This window comes from Phodopus roborovskii, unplaced genomic scaffold (assembly GCF_943737965.1).
Source record: "Phodopus roborovskii unplaced genomic scaffold, PHOROB, whole genome shotgun sequence".
NCBI classification, from domain to species: domain Eukaryota; kingdom Metazoa; phylum Chordata; class Mammalia; order Rodentia; family Cricetidae; genus Phodopus; species Phodopus roborovskii.
Window position 1 is genome coordinate 8,348,705 of NW_026126636.1, and position 16,567 is coordinate 8,365,271.

The window sequence follows — 16,567 nt, forward strand, 5'->3', positions numbered from 1 at the left end:
ACCTGAAGCTCTGCTGATCCTCCACAAATAAAATCACCTGCCCTGTAGACTGGAGCAACTAAACCATAGCAACTTCCTGGTCAGCAAGAGGAGGCTTAGTTTCCCCCAATTCTCCAGGGAAGGGTTTCTGAGTAAAGATAATTGCCTCTGGTTTTGTTTGGTTGTTGTTGTTGTTATTTGTTGTTTGTGGTGCTGAGAATCAAACTCAGAATACTGTGTGTGCTCAACAAGCATTCTATCAATAAGCTGCATCCCAGCCCTCCACTTTTAATACAGGTATTAGGGATGAAGGGAGTGTGCATGCCACCAAGTGAGTATGGAGGTCAGAGGTTCTTATAGGTTCTCTACTCCACTCTGTGAGTCCTGGGGATTGAGCTCAGATCGTTAGCTCATCAATCACTTTCCTTTTTCTTTCTTTCTTTCCTTCTTTTTTCTTCTCTTATCCTCTTCTTTTTCCTCCTCCTCCTCCTTTTAAGACAGGGTTTCTCTGTGTAGCTTTGTAGACCAGGCTGGCCTCGAACTCACTGAGATCCACCTGCCTCTGCCTCTACCTCCTGAGTACTGGAATTAAAGGTGTGCACCACCACCACCTGGCCCTTCCTTTTTTAAAAATTATATAGGTTCTGCCAGCAAACTCAAAGTCCTCCTCCCCCTCCCCCTCCCCTTCTCCCTCTCCCTCCCCCTCCCCCTCCCCAGTGCTGGAATTGCAGACATACACCACCACAACCAACTTGAAGTGCCTCCTCTTAATCCAGCTCTACTTCCCCTTTATGTGGGTAGGGAACTGGAGGGAACTGTTGCCAGTGTGAGGACAGGGCTACCTTCCAGACGGTAGTACCTCTGTTGCTGGTATTTGCCAGTGGATGGACCAAGGAGACACCAGCCAGCCTCTCTTCTGTCAGGCTGCAGTGAACCATTTCTTGCTGTAAACAGCCAAAAGGTACAAGGAAATTCAAGTGGGGAAAAAGCTAAGAGAAAGAAATCATAACACAGTAGGGAGTGAGGAGTCGAGGACCATTGCCAAGCTGTCGATCTTGTTCTCAGGAGTACTGCATTTCCTTTGTTTGACCAGTTTTACCTCCCACATTCCTGTAAAGAACCCGTTCCAATCTGTTACCAACAGCACCAGCCTTCTGATGGTTTGCTCTGGTGTAGGATTAAATTGTAGACACCACCCTACCCAAGCCACTCCAAGAAATCAGATGCCTCTAACGGGGGACAAGCCACACGGTCTTTAAGCAACGACAGCACCAACAGACAGCCGCAATGAAGCTTCTGGTCTCTTCCTGCCTGCTGCTGCTGCCAGTGGCCCTCATATCTGTGGTCTCCAGCAGCCCAAACCCACGTAAGTGAGATGAAATCATATTCTCTTTTCTTTCTGTCCCTCCCTTCCTCCTCACCTCTCCCCACACCCATCCGTCTTCTCCCTTGAGACAGGGTCTTGATAAATAGCCCAGGCTAACTTGAAACTTGCACTGTTCCTTCCCCAGCACACACAGATAAATTTCATATTAATGGGGGAAATGGGGTAGAAAATGTGGCAAACCGAACAACACACCCATTAAAATGTTCTTTTAGCTACCAATCCGGGCAATTAAGTTAGTCTTTCTCAGAGCCTCAGTATCCTCACTAACAAAAAAAGGGAGAAAGCAAAAAAAAATTAAGAGCCTTATATTTTTTTTAGAGCGTGCCAGTTAAGCCCCCAATGATACAAACAAGGGCAGTCCCATCACCAGGTAGTGACCATGCACTCTGTTAAAATGGTTTGCCTTTGGGAAAGCAAACCTTAGTCATGGCTCTGAATCTGTTCCCATTTTCACCAGGGCCAGTGTGGGCCCTGCCCTTCACAGAACAGCCACACAGAAGCAAGATCATCTCCATCCATGGACCTTCCTTCCTACTTGAGAACACCATTCCCCTCAGCCCCTCAGCTACTTGGGAGTGAAATAACTTGTGGCATAGGACCGTCGGCCTTCTGCAATGTCCAACTTCTCTCCTTTCTAGAGAATGCTCTTTGGAAATTTCTGGGCTCTGCAATCCTAGGGCCCAAAGCACCACCAGAGAAGGAAAGGCATCTCTATCACTATGATGATCACAGGGCTAGAGTCCTCCCCAGGGACTCAAAGCGCTACTCCAGCCCACTTTTCCAGTCCACTCCCTCTCACTCACAGGGATACACTCTATGCCCCACTGAGACGAGACCGCAGATCCCCAGCAGGTCCCATGTTTTCAAACCAGCTCAACCTTATTCCCATATTGCGCTGGAAAGCTAACACCCCTCCCACAGCCACACACAGCTCTCCCCTTGCTGACGATGCTCAGCTCAGCTCAGCTCTTATTCCCGAATCGTAGTCTGTCTCACAAAGTCAGGGTTCACCTCTTCTACTTGTCCTCCTGCCCTGCAGAATGTAACCTTAACCTTGACCTTGGCGGCACAAACTGATGTTGTTTCACACTATCTAGCATAGCACTTACTAAATATTAGCTCAAGCGTCTAAGTTAAGGGTGATTCACTTCTATAACTCTATGCCAGGGTGTGACTTTTTTCTTGTTGCTGCTAGTGTGCGTATGTGTGTGCATCGATGGGGATTAAACATATAACCCCATGAATCCTGGATGTGGGAATAAAGTTGAGCTTGTTTGAAAGGGGAGAAGGGAAAACGTAATATGTGTGTGATATGAATGTGCGATCATATTATAAACAAATTACTTATAATAGATTACTCCCTATTTGTAATATTAATTAATCATATTACTTAGGATAATAGCTGACATGTTAGGAAATCCCACGCTGCAGGCACTGTTTTAAGTGTTACAGTGAAGACACTATGGTCTCATTTTGTACTTACAAAATGTAATGGGGGTTGGAGAGATGGCTCAGGAGTTAAAAGCGCTGGCTGTTCTTCCAGCAGACCCAGGGTTCAATTCCCTGCACCCACATGGCTGCTCACAGCCCCATGTAACTCCAGTCCCAAGAGATCCGATACCCTCTTCCAGCCTCTGCGGACATTCCATGCATAGGGTGCTTGGGCATATATGAAATACTCATACACATAAAATAAAAATTAATCTTTAAAAACAGGAGGGGTTGAAGAGGTGACTCAGTGGTTAAAATCAGTCTCCTCTTTCAGAGGACCTAGGTCCAGATCCTAGCATCCCAATGGTGGCTTATAAATGTCTGTAACTCCGGTTCCAGGGGATCTGATGCTCTCCTCTGGCTCTGCAGTCACCAGACACACCATGCACAGGTGTACATGCAGGCAAAACACCCACATGTTGTGGAATAATCTTTGTGTACACTGTGAAGATGTGTCACTCTGATTGGTTTAATAAAAGACTGAGTGGCCAATAGCTAGGCAGGATTTCCAGGCACAGAGGATGCTGGGAAGAAGGACGGAGTCCTAAGGAGATGTCAGGGACACAGAGCAAGCAGCATGGGCATTACCAAGTAAAGGTAACTGAGCCACATAAAAGAGTGTAGATTAAAAGATATGGGTCCATTTAAGTTATAAGATTGACTTAGAAACAAGCCTGAGAGCCTGGCAGTGGTGGCGCATGCCTTTAATCCCAGAACTCAGGAGGCAGAGGCAGGCGGATCTCTGAGTTTGAGGCCAGCCTGGTCTACAGAGCGAGTTCCAGTGCAGGCTCCAAGTCAATACAGAGAAACCCTGTCTTGAAAAAAACATAAAAGAAAAGAAAGAGAGGAAGGGAGGGAGGGAGGGAGGGAGGGAGGGAGGGAGGAAATGAAAAAAGAAACAAGTCTAAGCTATAGGCCAAGCTTTGGTAATTAATAAGAAGTTTCCATGTGGTTATTTGGGAGCTAGCAGGCAGGACAGAGAAAGACTCTCTACATCCATACATATGAAATTAAAATTTTAAAAAACAGGAAACTGTCATTAACACAGTAACATTAGGTAGTTCCTCAAATCTTCAAAGTGTCCTAATTCTTCCACTAACCAGAACTCACATGAATAGAACTACCTTGTCACCTCGATGTCCTCCAAGCTAGGGTGGCTTCTAAGTCTTTCCTCCTCTTTCCCGGGAGTTCTACATGTTTTTGAAGAGTACTGGAAAGTAGAATGTTGTTCGTGTGGGTTTTTCCAGTGTTTCCTCATGATTAAGTTCTGCTTATTCACTTTGTACAAGAATATCACAGAAGGGCTGGCAAGAACCCTTGGTGGGTGCTTGCAATGAAAGTCTGGTGGGCTGAGTGTGACACCCAGAAGCTACACAGAGAGAATGGCCTCCACAGAGCTGTCCTCTAATCTCCACACATGTGCTGTGGCTTCACACTTCCCCCACCCACAGCACGTACACACACCATCATTAACGTAAAATGTAAAATATCACAGGGTGATGTGTCCTTTCCAGCACAGCACATCAAGACTCCAGAGTGCCTCTCCTGCTCCTGACCAGTGATCACCCTGGTAACCCTGGTAATGGGCATCTGCAGATTTGTCTCCTGTAAATAACCATCTGTGAACAGATACTTTGAGGCTATGCCAATATCCTTATTCTTTTTTAAAAGTAATTTATTTTTATTTTCTGTGCATTGGTGTTGTAATTGCATGTATGTCTGTTTTGGATCCTGGAGATATAGATAGTTGTGGGTGCTGGGAATTGAACCTGGGTCCTCTGGATGAGCAGTTAGTGCTCTTAATCACTGAGCCATCTCTCCAGCCCCAATACCCCACTTCTTTTCAACATACTTTTGTGCTACTAATTTTTAGAAGCCATTTATTCTTAAACAAATAGTGATTATTTGCTACCCAGAATTCTACTATAAGACAAAGCTCCTGTGGCTGGAGAGATAGCTTGGCCATTAAGAGAACGTGTTCTTACGGAGGACCTGAGTTCAGTTCCCAGTGTCCACGCCACCAGCACTCCAGGTCCTCCTATGCCCTCTTTCTGGCCTATGTATATGCCTACACCTACATTCACATATGCACACACACACACACACACACACACACACACACACGCGCGCGCGCGCGCGCGCATAAATAATAAAAATAAATCTATGGGAAAAAAGGCATTTCCCTTTCTTTTTAGGATGTATTTTTCTTTTCATTTATGTGTGCCTATTTCTCTGGGTGTCTATGGAAGCCAGAGTAGTTGTCAGATCTCCAGAAGTAAAATTAAAGGCAGTTATAAGCCACATGATGCAGGTGCTGGGAACTGAACTCAGATCCTCTGGGAGAGCAGCAAGGCTCATAACCACTGAGCCATCTCTCCAGGCCCTCTTCCTTTAGTTATTCACCTAATTGTTTATTCCATGTGGACTCAGAATCAGATAACCCAACTACTACCAGTATTTATTATGTTATTCACATTATCCTTTGGGTTGGTTCCCATAGTCTTTTACTATTGTTATCTTTTTTTTTTTTTTTTTTTTTTTTTTTTTTGGCAGTTCCTTACTCTCCGGCATGAGAGGTTTCAGGCTTATCCTACACTTTTCTTCTCCCTGGAATAAGCTACTTCCAGGGATCCCTGGTTCTTCTCATGGATGATACCCTTGGCTAGGATGAGCCATTGCTTCTATCTAGCCCTTCTGGTAGAGGACAGAGCTGGGAAACAACACACACATACCAATACACTATTAGCCACACTTTACAAATTACAGCAAGTTTAGCAACCTATCTTTAAATAAAAATCACAAAGTAAATATGTGGTAGAACTGACAAATCGAAATAATGGTGCATCGGCTTGGCATGGTGGTGCATACCTGTAATCCCAGGAGACTCTGTGAGTTCAAGACCAGCCTGGTCTACATGGAGTTGCAGACAAGGAGGGCTGCATAGTGAGGCCCTGTCTGGAGGAGGGAGAGGAGGAGGACAGGTCTGCCATTGGTTTGAACAAGTAGAACTAATTTTTCCCCGACATACCAATTCAAAGCCAGAAGCTAACTATAGGTGTTCTGTCTTCAGAAAAGCCAGGTGTGTTGACACATGCCTAAAATCCCAGCACCCAGAGGCCAAGGTAGAAGGGTCAAGTGTTCAAGGATATGCTCAGCTATGTATCAAGTTTGAGGCCAACCTGAACTACATGGAGCAAAGGGGTAGGGAGGTGTGGAACAGAAGGAGGAAAAGGAAGGGAAGGAGGAGGGAGGGAGGGAGGGACTAAGGCCTCAGTAACAATGACAATACCACACAAGTCCTGAACCTATGTCAGGACATGGGACACTCACAGTAGTTCATTTATATCCCATCAAGGTGGGCATTACTTATCCTTGTTTTGAAAGGCAGACACCCACAGATCCAAGAAGTATATGTCATACAGTTAAGTGACAGAGCCTGTAGGAAACCTTGGATCTATCTGGATAGAAAGTGTTTACCAAGATTAATTTTTGATGAAACATAAATTTTCTTTTTACAGCCTTAATAATAACATGTTTATCTTAACCCATTAGAAAAGAAAGTATCCTAGTATGGCCTGCTGGGTATCTGGGCTACTCAACAAGACAGAAACAAAGACAGAGGGAGAGGAGGAGAGGGTATAAAGATACGCATAATACTAAGAATACATTAAATTTATAATTTCACGCAAGGTGAGGCTACTTTGTAAAATAAATTTAGAGGGAAAGTAAGAGGAAAATAAACAAAGACTGGTACAAGTTGGGGCTGAAGAGATGGCTCAATGGTTAAGCGCACTGGCTGCTCTTCCAGAGGACCCAGGTTCAATTCCCAGCACCCATGTGGCACCTCACAACCATCCATAACTACAGTTCCAGAGGATCCAGGGCCCTCTTTTAGACTCCAAAGACACCATACACACATGTGGGACATATACATAGATGCAGGCAAAACACTCATACACAAAATAAATAAATCTTTAAAATAAAATAAATAAATAAAAATCTTTTAAAAATTAAATAAAAAAGAATGTGTTCTTGATCAGGGCATCACATTGCTCACCTATAATTCTACTACTTGGGAGACAGAAATAGAGGATATGGAGTTTAAGGTCATCCTCACTTCTGTAGTGGGTTTAAACTATCCTGACCTATAAAGACCTTGTTTCAAAATAAAATGATGACGATGATGATAATGGCAATGGTGATGATGGAATTTGTTGTACTTTCAAAATTTTCTCCAATAGAGTCACCATTCCTACACAGCTAAATGTAATCACTTGAAATTTAAAACCTTCTATATTTAGGGAGTCAACTAATTCCTCTTCAAGATTTCTTCTGGCTTTAATGTTTTATGGCTTCTTGCTGAAATCAGGAATAAAGGCCATACAAGGAGAAAATGCTGGGAAAAAAATAGAAGGCAAGGGCTGTCTGTGCCCATCTAAATTGTTTTAATAGTGCTCAAAACAGCCCATAAGAACACTGGGAAATAATGCAACCACCCAGTGGGTGGCAGAAAGGGCACATGTCTAGGAGCAGGGAGCCTGCACTGAACTACGTGACCTCTGCAGGAGCCCTCTCCAAACACTTGTCCATGCGCCTGCTGGACAAACATTAACCGCCTACCATGTGCCAGGGACAGCGAGCTCCGGCAGTGCTGTGGCTACTGCAGGAGAAAGGTTCTATTTACATTTGCTGGGAATGTCATAACAAAATACCACAACTGGGGTGGCTTTCAGGACAAATTTCATTTTTCTCACATTTCCGGAGACTGGAAATCCAAGGCTGAGGTCCCAGAAGGTGCAAATCTCTTCTAAGCCTCTGTCTTTGGCTGACAATTGGCTACCGTCTTGGCTGGGATTGCTATGGTGCCACACTGTTGATGGGATGGCTCAGCGTCATCTCCCAGTGTGCAGACAATCTCATACAGTGGAAATTAAGGGTTCCTAGGGGTCCCTTTTCACAAGGACACTAATCCCACTCCTGGGAGTTCTACCCTCAACCTAATTAACCCCACAAAGCCCCCACCTCCTAATACAATCACATGAGGGACTTGGATTCCAACACAGAGGCTCTTTTTTAAGACTCATTTATTGTACATGCTATATGAATGCTTTGCCCATGTATACGTATGTGCACCACATGCCTGCGGTGCCCCAGAGGCCAGAAGAGGAAGTCAGGTCCCCTGCAACCAGAGTTACAGTACGTTATGAACTGCCCCGAACCCAGGTCCTCTGCAACAGCAGTAAGTGCTCTTACTTGCTGCCCTGGCTCCTCAGCCCCAACGCAGAGGTTTTAAGGGGACATATTCTATTAGTGTCTTGCTGTATCATCAGTCACATGGTTTCTCCTCTGTGTGTACACATCCTTAAGGTCTTTGAGTGGGGAGGGTTGAGACAGGGACAGAGTTTCTCTGTGTAGCCCTGGCTGTCCTGGAACTCCTCCCCTCTGTAGACCAGGCTGGCCTTGAACCTACAGAGATCCTCCTGCCTCTGCCTCTCTACTGCTGGGATTAAAGGCATGTGTCACCACATCTGGCTCAAACTGGATTAAAGAACACCACAAAAGCCTCATTCTATCTTAATTGCCATTTTCAAAGCCCTATCTCAAAATATACTCATTCCGAGGAAGCAGAGATTAGATCTTCAATATGTGAGTTTAGGAGGATAGCCTCAGTCCATAACAGACTTTAAATCACAAACTACACAAGAATAATTCAAGCACAGTACTCATCTGTAATCCCAGCAATTGGAAGCAGGGTTAGAGAGATTTCTAAAAGCTCAAGGACAGCTTGGACTACACAGCAAGACCCTTTCCCAACAGAAAACACAACAAAAAATGAGCTGGTCATCAGCAGAGGAGGCAGCTGGGGGATCAGGAGTGCAGGTCCAACCCCAGCTATAACATGGAGGCCCTGTCTCAAAGACAGAATAGTTTAAATACAATATGAAACCTATGAGGGCATATTTGTGTTTTCATGGTGCAATGGATCAAATCCAGGGTATCACACATGCCAGACAAGCACATAAATTCCCAATCTGTCATTATTGACTTTAACAGGAAATATTACCAACTAAAATTAGAAAAGGTGTCATGTGTGCCCAGTTCTAGCTTGAGATCCTCAAATCTATAAGCCTTTTTCTTTGTATAATTGTGCCCTGCTTGTCTGTTTGCTGTCAACTTGACACAAACCAGGGTCATCGGAAAAGAGGGAGCCTCTGTTGAGAAAGCACCTCCTGAAGACTGGCCTGTAGGACAGATGTGGGGTATTTTCTTGACTAATGGTTGATGTGGGAGGGCCCAGCTCACTGTATGTGGTGAGACCCCTAGGCAGGTAGTCTTGGTATGTATAAGAAAGCAAAGCGAGCAAGCCAGGAGGAGCCGGGGTCAGTGAGCAGCCTCCCTCCATGGCCTCTGCATCAGCTCCTGCTCCAGGCTGCAACCTTGAGTTCCTACCCTGCCTTCCCACGAGAAGCGATGGAGTGTGGCCTCACTGTCGTAAGGTGAAAAAACCCTTTCTCCCCAAAGTTGCTTTGGGTCATGGTGCTTTATAACAGCGATAGACACCCAAGGCAAATCCCGTATTCCATCTAATTTGTTTTTCTGTGGGTGAGTATGAATGCCACACAGAGGGAATGCATGAAAGTCAGAGGACAGCCCACAGGAGTAAACATTCTGCTTCTACCATATTAGTCCCAAGGATGGAACTCAGGATGTCAAGATTGGCAGCAGGCGCCTTTTCCTGCTAAGCCATATCACCCACCCTTAAACCTTCATCCGCTGTTGTCACAGAAATGTTGTAGGGGTGGGCTTGGTGGTCAGCACCAGTAATCCCAGCTACCAGGAAGCAGGTTCAGGTGGATCACTTAAGGTTGGGAGTTAGATATACATTGGCCCACATAGCAAGAATCAGATAACAATATATGGGTGTGGGTGCAATATGTCTATCCAAGAGGAATAAACACAAATACCATCCTCTTAACAGTCAATTGGAACTGTGAATTCAAACACGGCAACTTGGAGGTCCGGTGGAAAGGCTGGTTTACTGCTACCTGCTCCTTGCTCTCTCCTAAGCCGTCAGTATGTTAATGTGGAATGTGGGGTTGTGCTCCTAATAACTCTAGGATGTGTCCCTTAGATTCAGAAGCCACTTTCTTCACTTTCTCAGCTAAGGTTTTCAGTAGGCCTGATTTTTTTTTCTTTTAAGATTCATTTACTTTTTGTTTTATATGGAAGTGCCTGTGGAGATCAGAAGAGAGCATTATAGATGATTACAAGCCCCCATGTAGGTACTGGGAGCCAAATCTGGGTTCTCTCTGCAAGAGCAGCAAGTGCTTTGAACCATTAGGCCATCTCTCCAAACTTCAGGCTAGATTTTAAGTCTCAGTTCTTTATCCATGGATAATATTCCTCTTTTGGAGAACCATAGAGGCCAGCAGTGGAAGGTGGGACGGACAGACAGAGACACGTAGACACAGTGACTGTGCTGACCTAGGGTACCCAGATAGCACAACACTGGATGATAGGAGCATAGAGAGCTTTCCCTTTCCAGCATCTGGAAATGACCACAGATGTGCTTGTCTCCAACAGGGGTCGGCAGAAGCCAAGGGAACCAACGCCAGGTTTCTGGGAGGTGGCTCCGGGAAGGCGGCCAAGAATGTGAATGCAGAGGTAACCCAGCCTTGACCACTGAGTTTGCACCATCATGACCCTAAACCTTCATCTCCCTTAAGCCCCTGAGACCAGGGCAGATGTTGTCTGAGCTAACCTCAGCATCCCCACCAGATGTGGCACCAATGCCTGCTTTCTCTGTAAGTCAGACAGGAGTGAGATGCCTACCAGGGTCTTTGTGCTCCCCACACATACTTCCCCCAAATTCCCTGTACCCTCCCAAAAGGCTTTTATTTTTTCCTGGCTCCCCCAAAAGCGTTTTGGATCCCAGTCTTAGCCTGCTGTCCCTTACAGAAAAGATTTAAAGCAGAAGAAATGTTGCCCTGAACCTGGGCCTCAGTTTTTCATTCTTTAATCCCACAAGAATATTCCAATGCCTCCTCTAAACATGTCAGCAAATCCCTAAGGTCACACACACACACACACACACACACACACACACACACACACGGAAATCCTGGGGTTCACACAGCTTGAGGTCTCCATTGTTCTCTGTCGCCCCTTTCCCCCAGTCTATATAAAAAAGGCACCAGAAGGCTCAGGAGCCCAACTCTCAAACATACCAATCTTCCCATCTAAGCAGACTGGTTCCTGAGAGCCCCGAAGAGAAAATCCACACCAGTGCTGGAGCCAGCAAGGAAGCCGTGTCCCTGTGATCATGTCAAGGGCAGTGAGAAAAAAAACAGTAAGTTTCAAGCTCATGGCCTTGCTCAAACCACACTCAGTCCACTAGAGACTCGGCAAGGCCGAGAAGAACAAAATAAACACATACATCAACCCCTACAATGTCAACTTGTAGGAAAGCAGAAAGCAAAAGCATTAGGGTAGACTTATTCTGAAACTAAGAATTTCCTAGATTCCAGAACAGCAGTATTTACCAAGGCGAAAGCAGACAGGGAGGCTATGACCTCTCCATTGATTTCTCAAGACGACACCAGTGTCAATCCAGAACAGAATTTGGCTTTTCTTTCAGTTAGCAGTTCATTTTTGTTTGCTTGTTTGTTTTCATTTTATGCATGTGGGTATCTTGCCTGCGTGTATTTAAGTTCACTATAGGCATGCAGAGCCCTTGAAGGCCAGAAGAGGGGATCAGATTTCCTGGGATGGGAGTTACAGAGGGCTTTGAGCCACCATGTGGTGATGGAGCCTCTAAAGGGGAAATCCATGCTCTTAATCACTGAGCCATCTCTCTAGCCCCACAGTCTGTATTAAAATGTTACTATACAAAAAAGTAAATCAAGGGCTAGAAAGATGACTCAGAAGATAAAGGGCTTGCAGCCAAATCTGACGGCCTGAGTTCAAACCTAGGATCCACATGATAGAAGGAGAGAATAGACTCCTGCAATCTGCTCTCTGACTTCCAAATTCTACTGTGGCATGAGTGTAACCTTACATATATGCATACGTGCACACGCACATACACACACGCGCACACACACACACACACAAAGTATTTTAAAGTTTTTGATGACAGAATCCCCTTTTATTTGTGCCCTAGGACACCAAAAGCACCACAGGAAGCCAAACAGGCCATCCAGAACCTGCCAGCAATTTCTCAAACGATGTCAACTAGCAAGTTTTGCTCTGCCCTTATAGTTCTGAGACTCTACTCTCTCAGGTCAACACTCTGAGTGGAAAAGAGGTGATCAACCATAGAGCATGTTCTTGTTCTTCCCACCCCCATCCTCACCCAAAGCAACCCAGTACTCTCAGAAGGCACTGCCCAGCTTACTGGTTACTGAGCCCTCTACTGCCTTCTTCCCTCATTATTTTTTATTTCAATATGGCTTAAATAATTTAAAATGACAGGGCCGCCATCCCTCTTTTTTTGTTTGGTTTTTTTCAAGACAAGGTTTCTCTGTGTGGCCCTGGCTATCCTGGCACTTGCTCTGTAGGCCAGGCTGGCCTCGAACTCACAGAGATCTGCCCGCCTCTGCTTCCCGAGTGCTGGGATTAAAGGCATGCACCACTACCCTGCTTTTTCCATTCCTCTTTTTATTCAGCTCCCAGACCTGTTTCCCAGAATCTTGATGTTGGTACTTGTATTTCTTAAGTGAAATAAGATCCATGTTCCTATTATATGACTGTTTTTTCAAACCAATGGACCACAAAGACCTTCTGAGAAACCAGATCCATTTGGCAGGCTTTCTGAAACTGGCCAATCAAAATTATGTAAATGCTGTAAATGCTAACAGCAAAATGTCCTGCATTTGTTTACGCTTTGCTTGCTTGCAGAAAAGAACCTACATAAGATTCTCTCTGTTGCAGCTGAGTGCTGCTTACATTCTCCTACCCCTAAGGAAGGGGCTGTAAGTTAGGCCCAGCCATGAATATACATTTTACCCTACGATATTTCGGTGTTTAGCTCCTGGTTTTCGACACCATAACACCTATGCCTTCTGTTTACCCTAAAAGAATTAAGGAAACCTCAGCTTCCTCTTGGTCTCACTTGACCATAAGGAAATGAATACATACATAATGCATATACAGAATATGTGGTATGTGAATACCAGTTATTTCAATCAAATGGTGTCTGACCACTCACATTCAATCCACATGTCCTCCTTTGCCCTGATCATTCCAAACCCCATCCCAGATTCTACACACACTTCTCCCTTCTCGACCCTCTCTCTCTCTCCGTTGTGACCCTTTATTCTTTCACTCATTCTAAGGTGTAACATCTGGATGGGGTATAGAAGGCAGCACTTAATCAGATTCTCCCTGATTTAAAATAATGAAGGGTGAGAAATTGTGGTTTCTCAGCATCTAGACATCCTTCGGTGCTTATGTTCCCTATCATCATCCCAATTGCTATTACTGCATTCTGTGGGTTTCTGATGCGATACAAGAGATATAAATGTGGAAACACAATTCAAAGTTATAAAGATATGAAGGATCTCAGCCTAAATTCAAAAGGGCTTTGACCTATAAAAATAGGACGACTTGGTTTTTGTTTTGGTTTTTTTTTTTTTTTTTTTTTTACTTTTTAGCATGGGTATAAAATGATCAACTGGAAACTAGTTGTAAGGATTAATGAAGAGGAAACCATTATTTAAGTATATAGACTCCTCAGGTATTCTTCTGGTATCAGGAACAGGAAAATACTGAACTATGGTGGTACCCACCTGTGGTCACAGAGCTTGGGAAATGGAGACAAGAGGATCATGAGCTTGAAGCCAGCCTGGGCTACATGAGATTCCCATCTCTGTGGACAGAGAGCACTCATCCAGCTCATCTGGAATCATCCCAGATGAAATAAAAGACTAAAGTAAGATGTCTTATGAGAAGGGCAATTGGCCATTTTAACTGAGTGGTGAAAGGGGTGGGGCCCATTTATGACACAAGAGGACAGCCCCTCCCTTCTTGTAAAACAATAGTGGGCACATAAGCCTCCTCCTTAGTCCTAACCCTCTCCCAAAGTAGGAGGCACGGAGTGGTCACTTGGGTGGAGGTGGCAGTGATAAAACCACAGGCCAGCTGTAAAGGAGGACCAGGAATGCCAGGACGAGGGATTAGAGCCCAAGGGGAGGTGCCATCATGAAAGACCTGTGAAGACAGAAACCTGAGGGGTAGGGGCAGAAGGATGAAGCCTAGGAGACCAACTTCTTTCACCAGGGAAACACCAACTACAGAGCCAGACTCTTCCTCAGTATCTAGACCAGAATGGAGCCCTGAGACACAGCAGACACCCATAATCCAGCCAGACCCTGGGCCAGAAAGAACCCTCACAGACCATCCAGGGTCAAAGATGCTGCAGGAATTTGATACTCCACAGAAACAAAGTCTCCAGCAAGAGCCCATTGCCCAACAGGAAGTTGAATTCCAGCAGGGACCAAGAGTTCCACAAAAACCTCCTATGCTCCCGAAAGTCCTCACCCCAGTAGTCTCCCCTGCGCCACAGCAACAACCTCCCACCCAGGATCAACAGGAAGCCACCTTCCACTGGGGACCAGAGGCAGAGACAGTATCTACAACTCAACAGGAACCACCACTCAGAGAAGAGCGTGCGTGGATGACAGGATCTGGACCTGCAGAACCACCTCAAGCTCCACACGAAATGGAGGCAGCATCTACAGCCCAGGCTGGACCTGGACCCCAAGAGAAATCCCCCGCTCAAATTTACTCTCCATCCCAAGAGAGACTTGATCCTACAACCCAGCAAACTCCTCTAGTCCAAGCAAACAAACCCAAGCAGGGATCTTTGATGGAATCCGGGTTTTTGACCAGGCTGCATGACCTATCCATACACCGGACAGCCCAAGAGTGGAAGACATTTTTTGACTGGATTACAGAGTCTGACACAGAGGAACATCTCAGTTCATCTTCAAAGTCAAACCTTCCAGAGCCAAAAAGTGAAACGGTGATTGCGGGAACGCCACTGCCCTTCAAAATGAAACCTGATTATGAGAACATGCCCGGATACAGCGGGAAATCACCACAGGGGATGAGAACCAACCACAAACACTCCTGGGACACAGGTGAGTCTGAACCTGGAAGACTGGAGTCTCCCAGGGCCAGTCACTTATCCGTGCCAAGAATTTTTTGTACTTGGGGTTATAAAGCTCAGGTCATCTTTCAACAATGCACCCCACCCCCACTCTGTAGAGAACGATGCTGAGGCATAAAAGTGAAGGATTTTGCACAAGATCCTGCCGTTTGGGAGCAGCAAACAAGGTTTTCTCCCTTTCTCCCTTTACACCAGGCTGCTCCCCCCCCCAAAAAAAAAACAGATTTGTAGAAAGAGCCCTATCTCAAGAGTCAGGTAAAAGAAACCACCCTCCTACCAGCATTCATTCACATGAGTCGAAAAAATAAATAAATAAATAAATAAATAAATAAATAAATAAAGGCAGAGTGCTAGCTAAAGCAACAGCAGCACAATGTCCGGGGGTCGGCCGGGTGCTTACCTTTTGAAGTGGTGTAGATGAGCTCAACATGGGGGCGTTCACAGCCTCTGCGTGGAGCAGATCCTGCCTTTGCCAACGGGAACACTCGCTCCCCGGCCGGGCGCCTCCACGGCGGGCCCAGGCCCAAGGAATGACTGTTGGATGGCAGATAGAAGCTGGGGAGAAGGGCCTGGGAAGGGCTGTGGCCAAGTCAAGGCTGGATGGAAACAGGTGCCCGCCCGCCCGCCCGAGGCTGTGTTCTTCGGGTGCCTCCTCGGAAGAGAGGACAGGTAACACGGTGGAGCCCCCACTCCCTGCCGAGCTGTTTCTCCAGCAATGCTTTCCTTCTCCCGGTGAGGGAGAAACACTCAGTCGCATCTGCCGAGCGTGCTTGCGATCGTGCGCTAACCCAGAAGCGGCTGAGGAGAGCTCGGGGAGCCACGTGTGTGCGCGTAGGGGAGCCTTGGGCATCCTCTGTTTCCCGCCTTTCCCGGGCACGCGGGCTCCCTCAAGCTAGGCTGCTTTCATAGGTCTGCAAGCTGCTGGGCAGACGCAGCACGTTCCCTTCTTCTTCCCCACCCAATCTCCTCCATCCCTTTGAGGCTGGGGAAGGAGAGGGAGAACTAGTAGGGAGAGCGTGTGTGTGTGTGTGTGTGTGTGTGTGTGTGTGTGTGTGTGTCTGTCTGTCTGTCTGTCTGTCTGTCTGTCTGGGTGACACAGCGACAGAGACAAAGTGACAGGCAGCAGTTGTTGCTCTGGGAGGTCGAGGACTGCCTAGGCTCCACGGTGGGCTCCAGACCAACCTCAGCTCCAGTGCACACCCCAGTCTCAAAACTTCGGGGAGAACAAGTGGGGGGGCGGGGAAAAGGCGGGGCTTGCCTAACGGTACCCAGCGCTGCCACGCCCCCAGGTCGGCGCCGCCCAGGTTGCCCGAGGACCTGGCCCGGCCCCTGCGCGCTGGTTCCTGCGGCTCCTGGGGCAGGCGGGACGGGCCGAGTTCACGGGAAGGTGAATGGGATGGCGAGGCTCGGCACCTACACGTGACACGCCCGGCACGGCTGTCGGGGTGACTCTGGCGCCCCTCCTCACTGTTCCTGCCCCGTGCAAACTTTTCGCCGCCTCCGGGGTTGCATCTTGTTGTCGTTGCCGTGGTTGGCTG

General features: G+C 46.5%; 2 protein-coding genes across 3 annotated transcripts; both read left to right on the top strand.

Annotated features, from left to right (window-relative positions):
* Positions 1–891: 891 nt before the first annotated feature.
* On the top strand, positions 892–12,874 carry Cxcl17 (C-X-C motif chemokine ligand 17). Of its 2 annotated transcripts, none has more exons than XM_051207524.1 (4): positions 892–1,345; positions 10,442–10,522; positions 11,103–11,207; positions 12,021–12,874. In XM_051207524.1, exons 1-4 carry the CDS (start codon positions 1,267–1,269, stop codon positions 12,116–12,118), a joined length of 363 nt encoding a protein of 120 aa, XP_051063481.1. In that variant the 5' UTR covers positions 892–1,266; the 3' UTR covers positions 12,119–12,874. The 2 variants fall into 2 exon arrangements, with proteins under 2 accessions (XP_051063481.1, XP_051063482.1); XM_051207525.1 differs by having other exon boundaries at positions 11,106–11,207.
* A 1,040-nt stretch (positions 12,875–13,914) lies between these two features.
* On the top strand, positions 13,915–16,478 carry LOC127238929 (hormone-sensitive lipase-like). The gene is made up of 3 exons (XM_051207704.1): positions 13,915–15,000; positions 15,474–15,639; positions 16,319–16,478. Exons 1-3 carry the CDS (start codon positions 14,106–14,108, stop codon positions 16,476–16,478), a joined length of 1,221 nt encoding a protein of 406 aa, XP_051063661.1. The 5' UTR covers positions 13,915–14,105.
* The last annotated feature ends 89 nt before the right edge of the window (positions 16,479–16,567 follow it).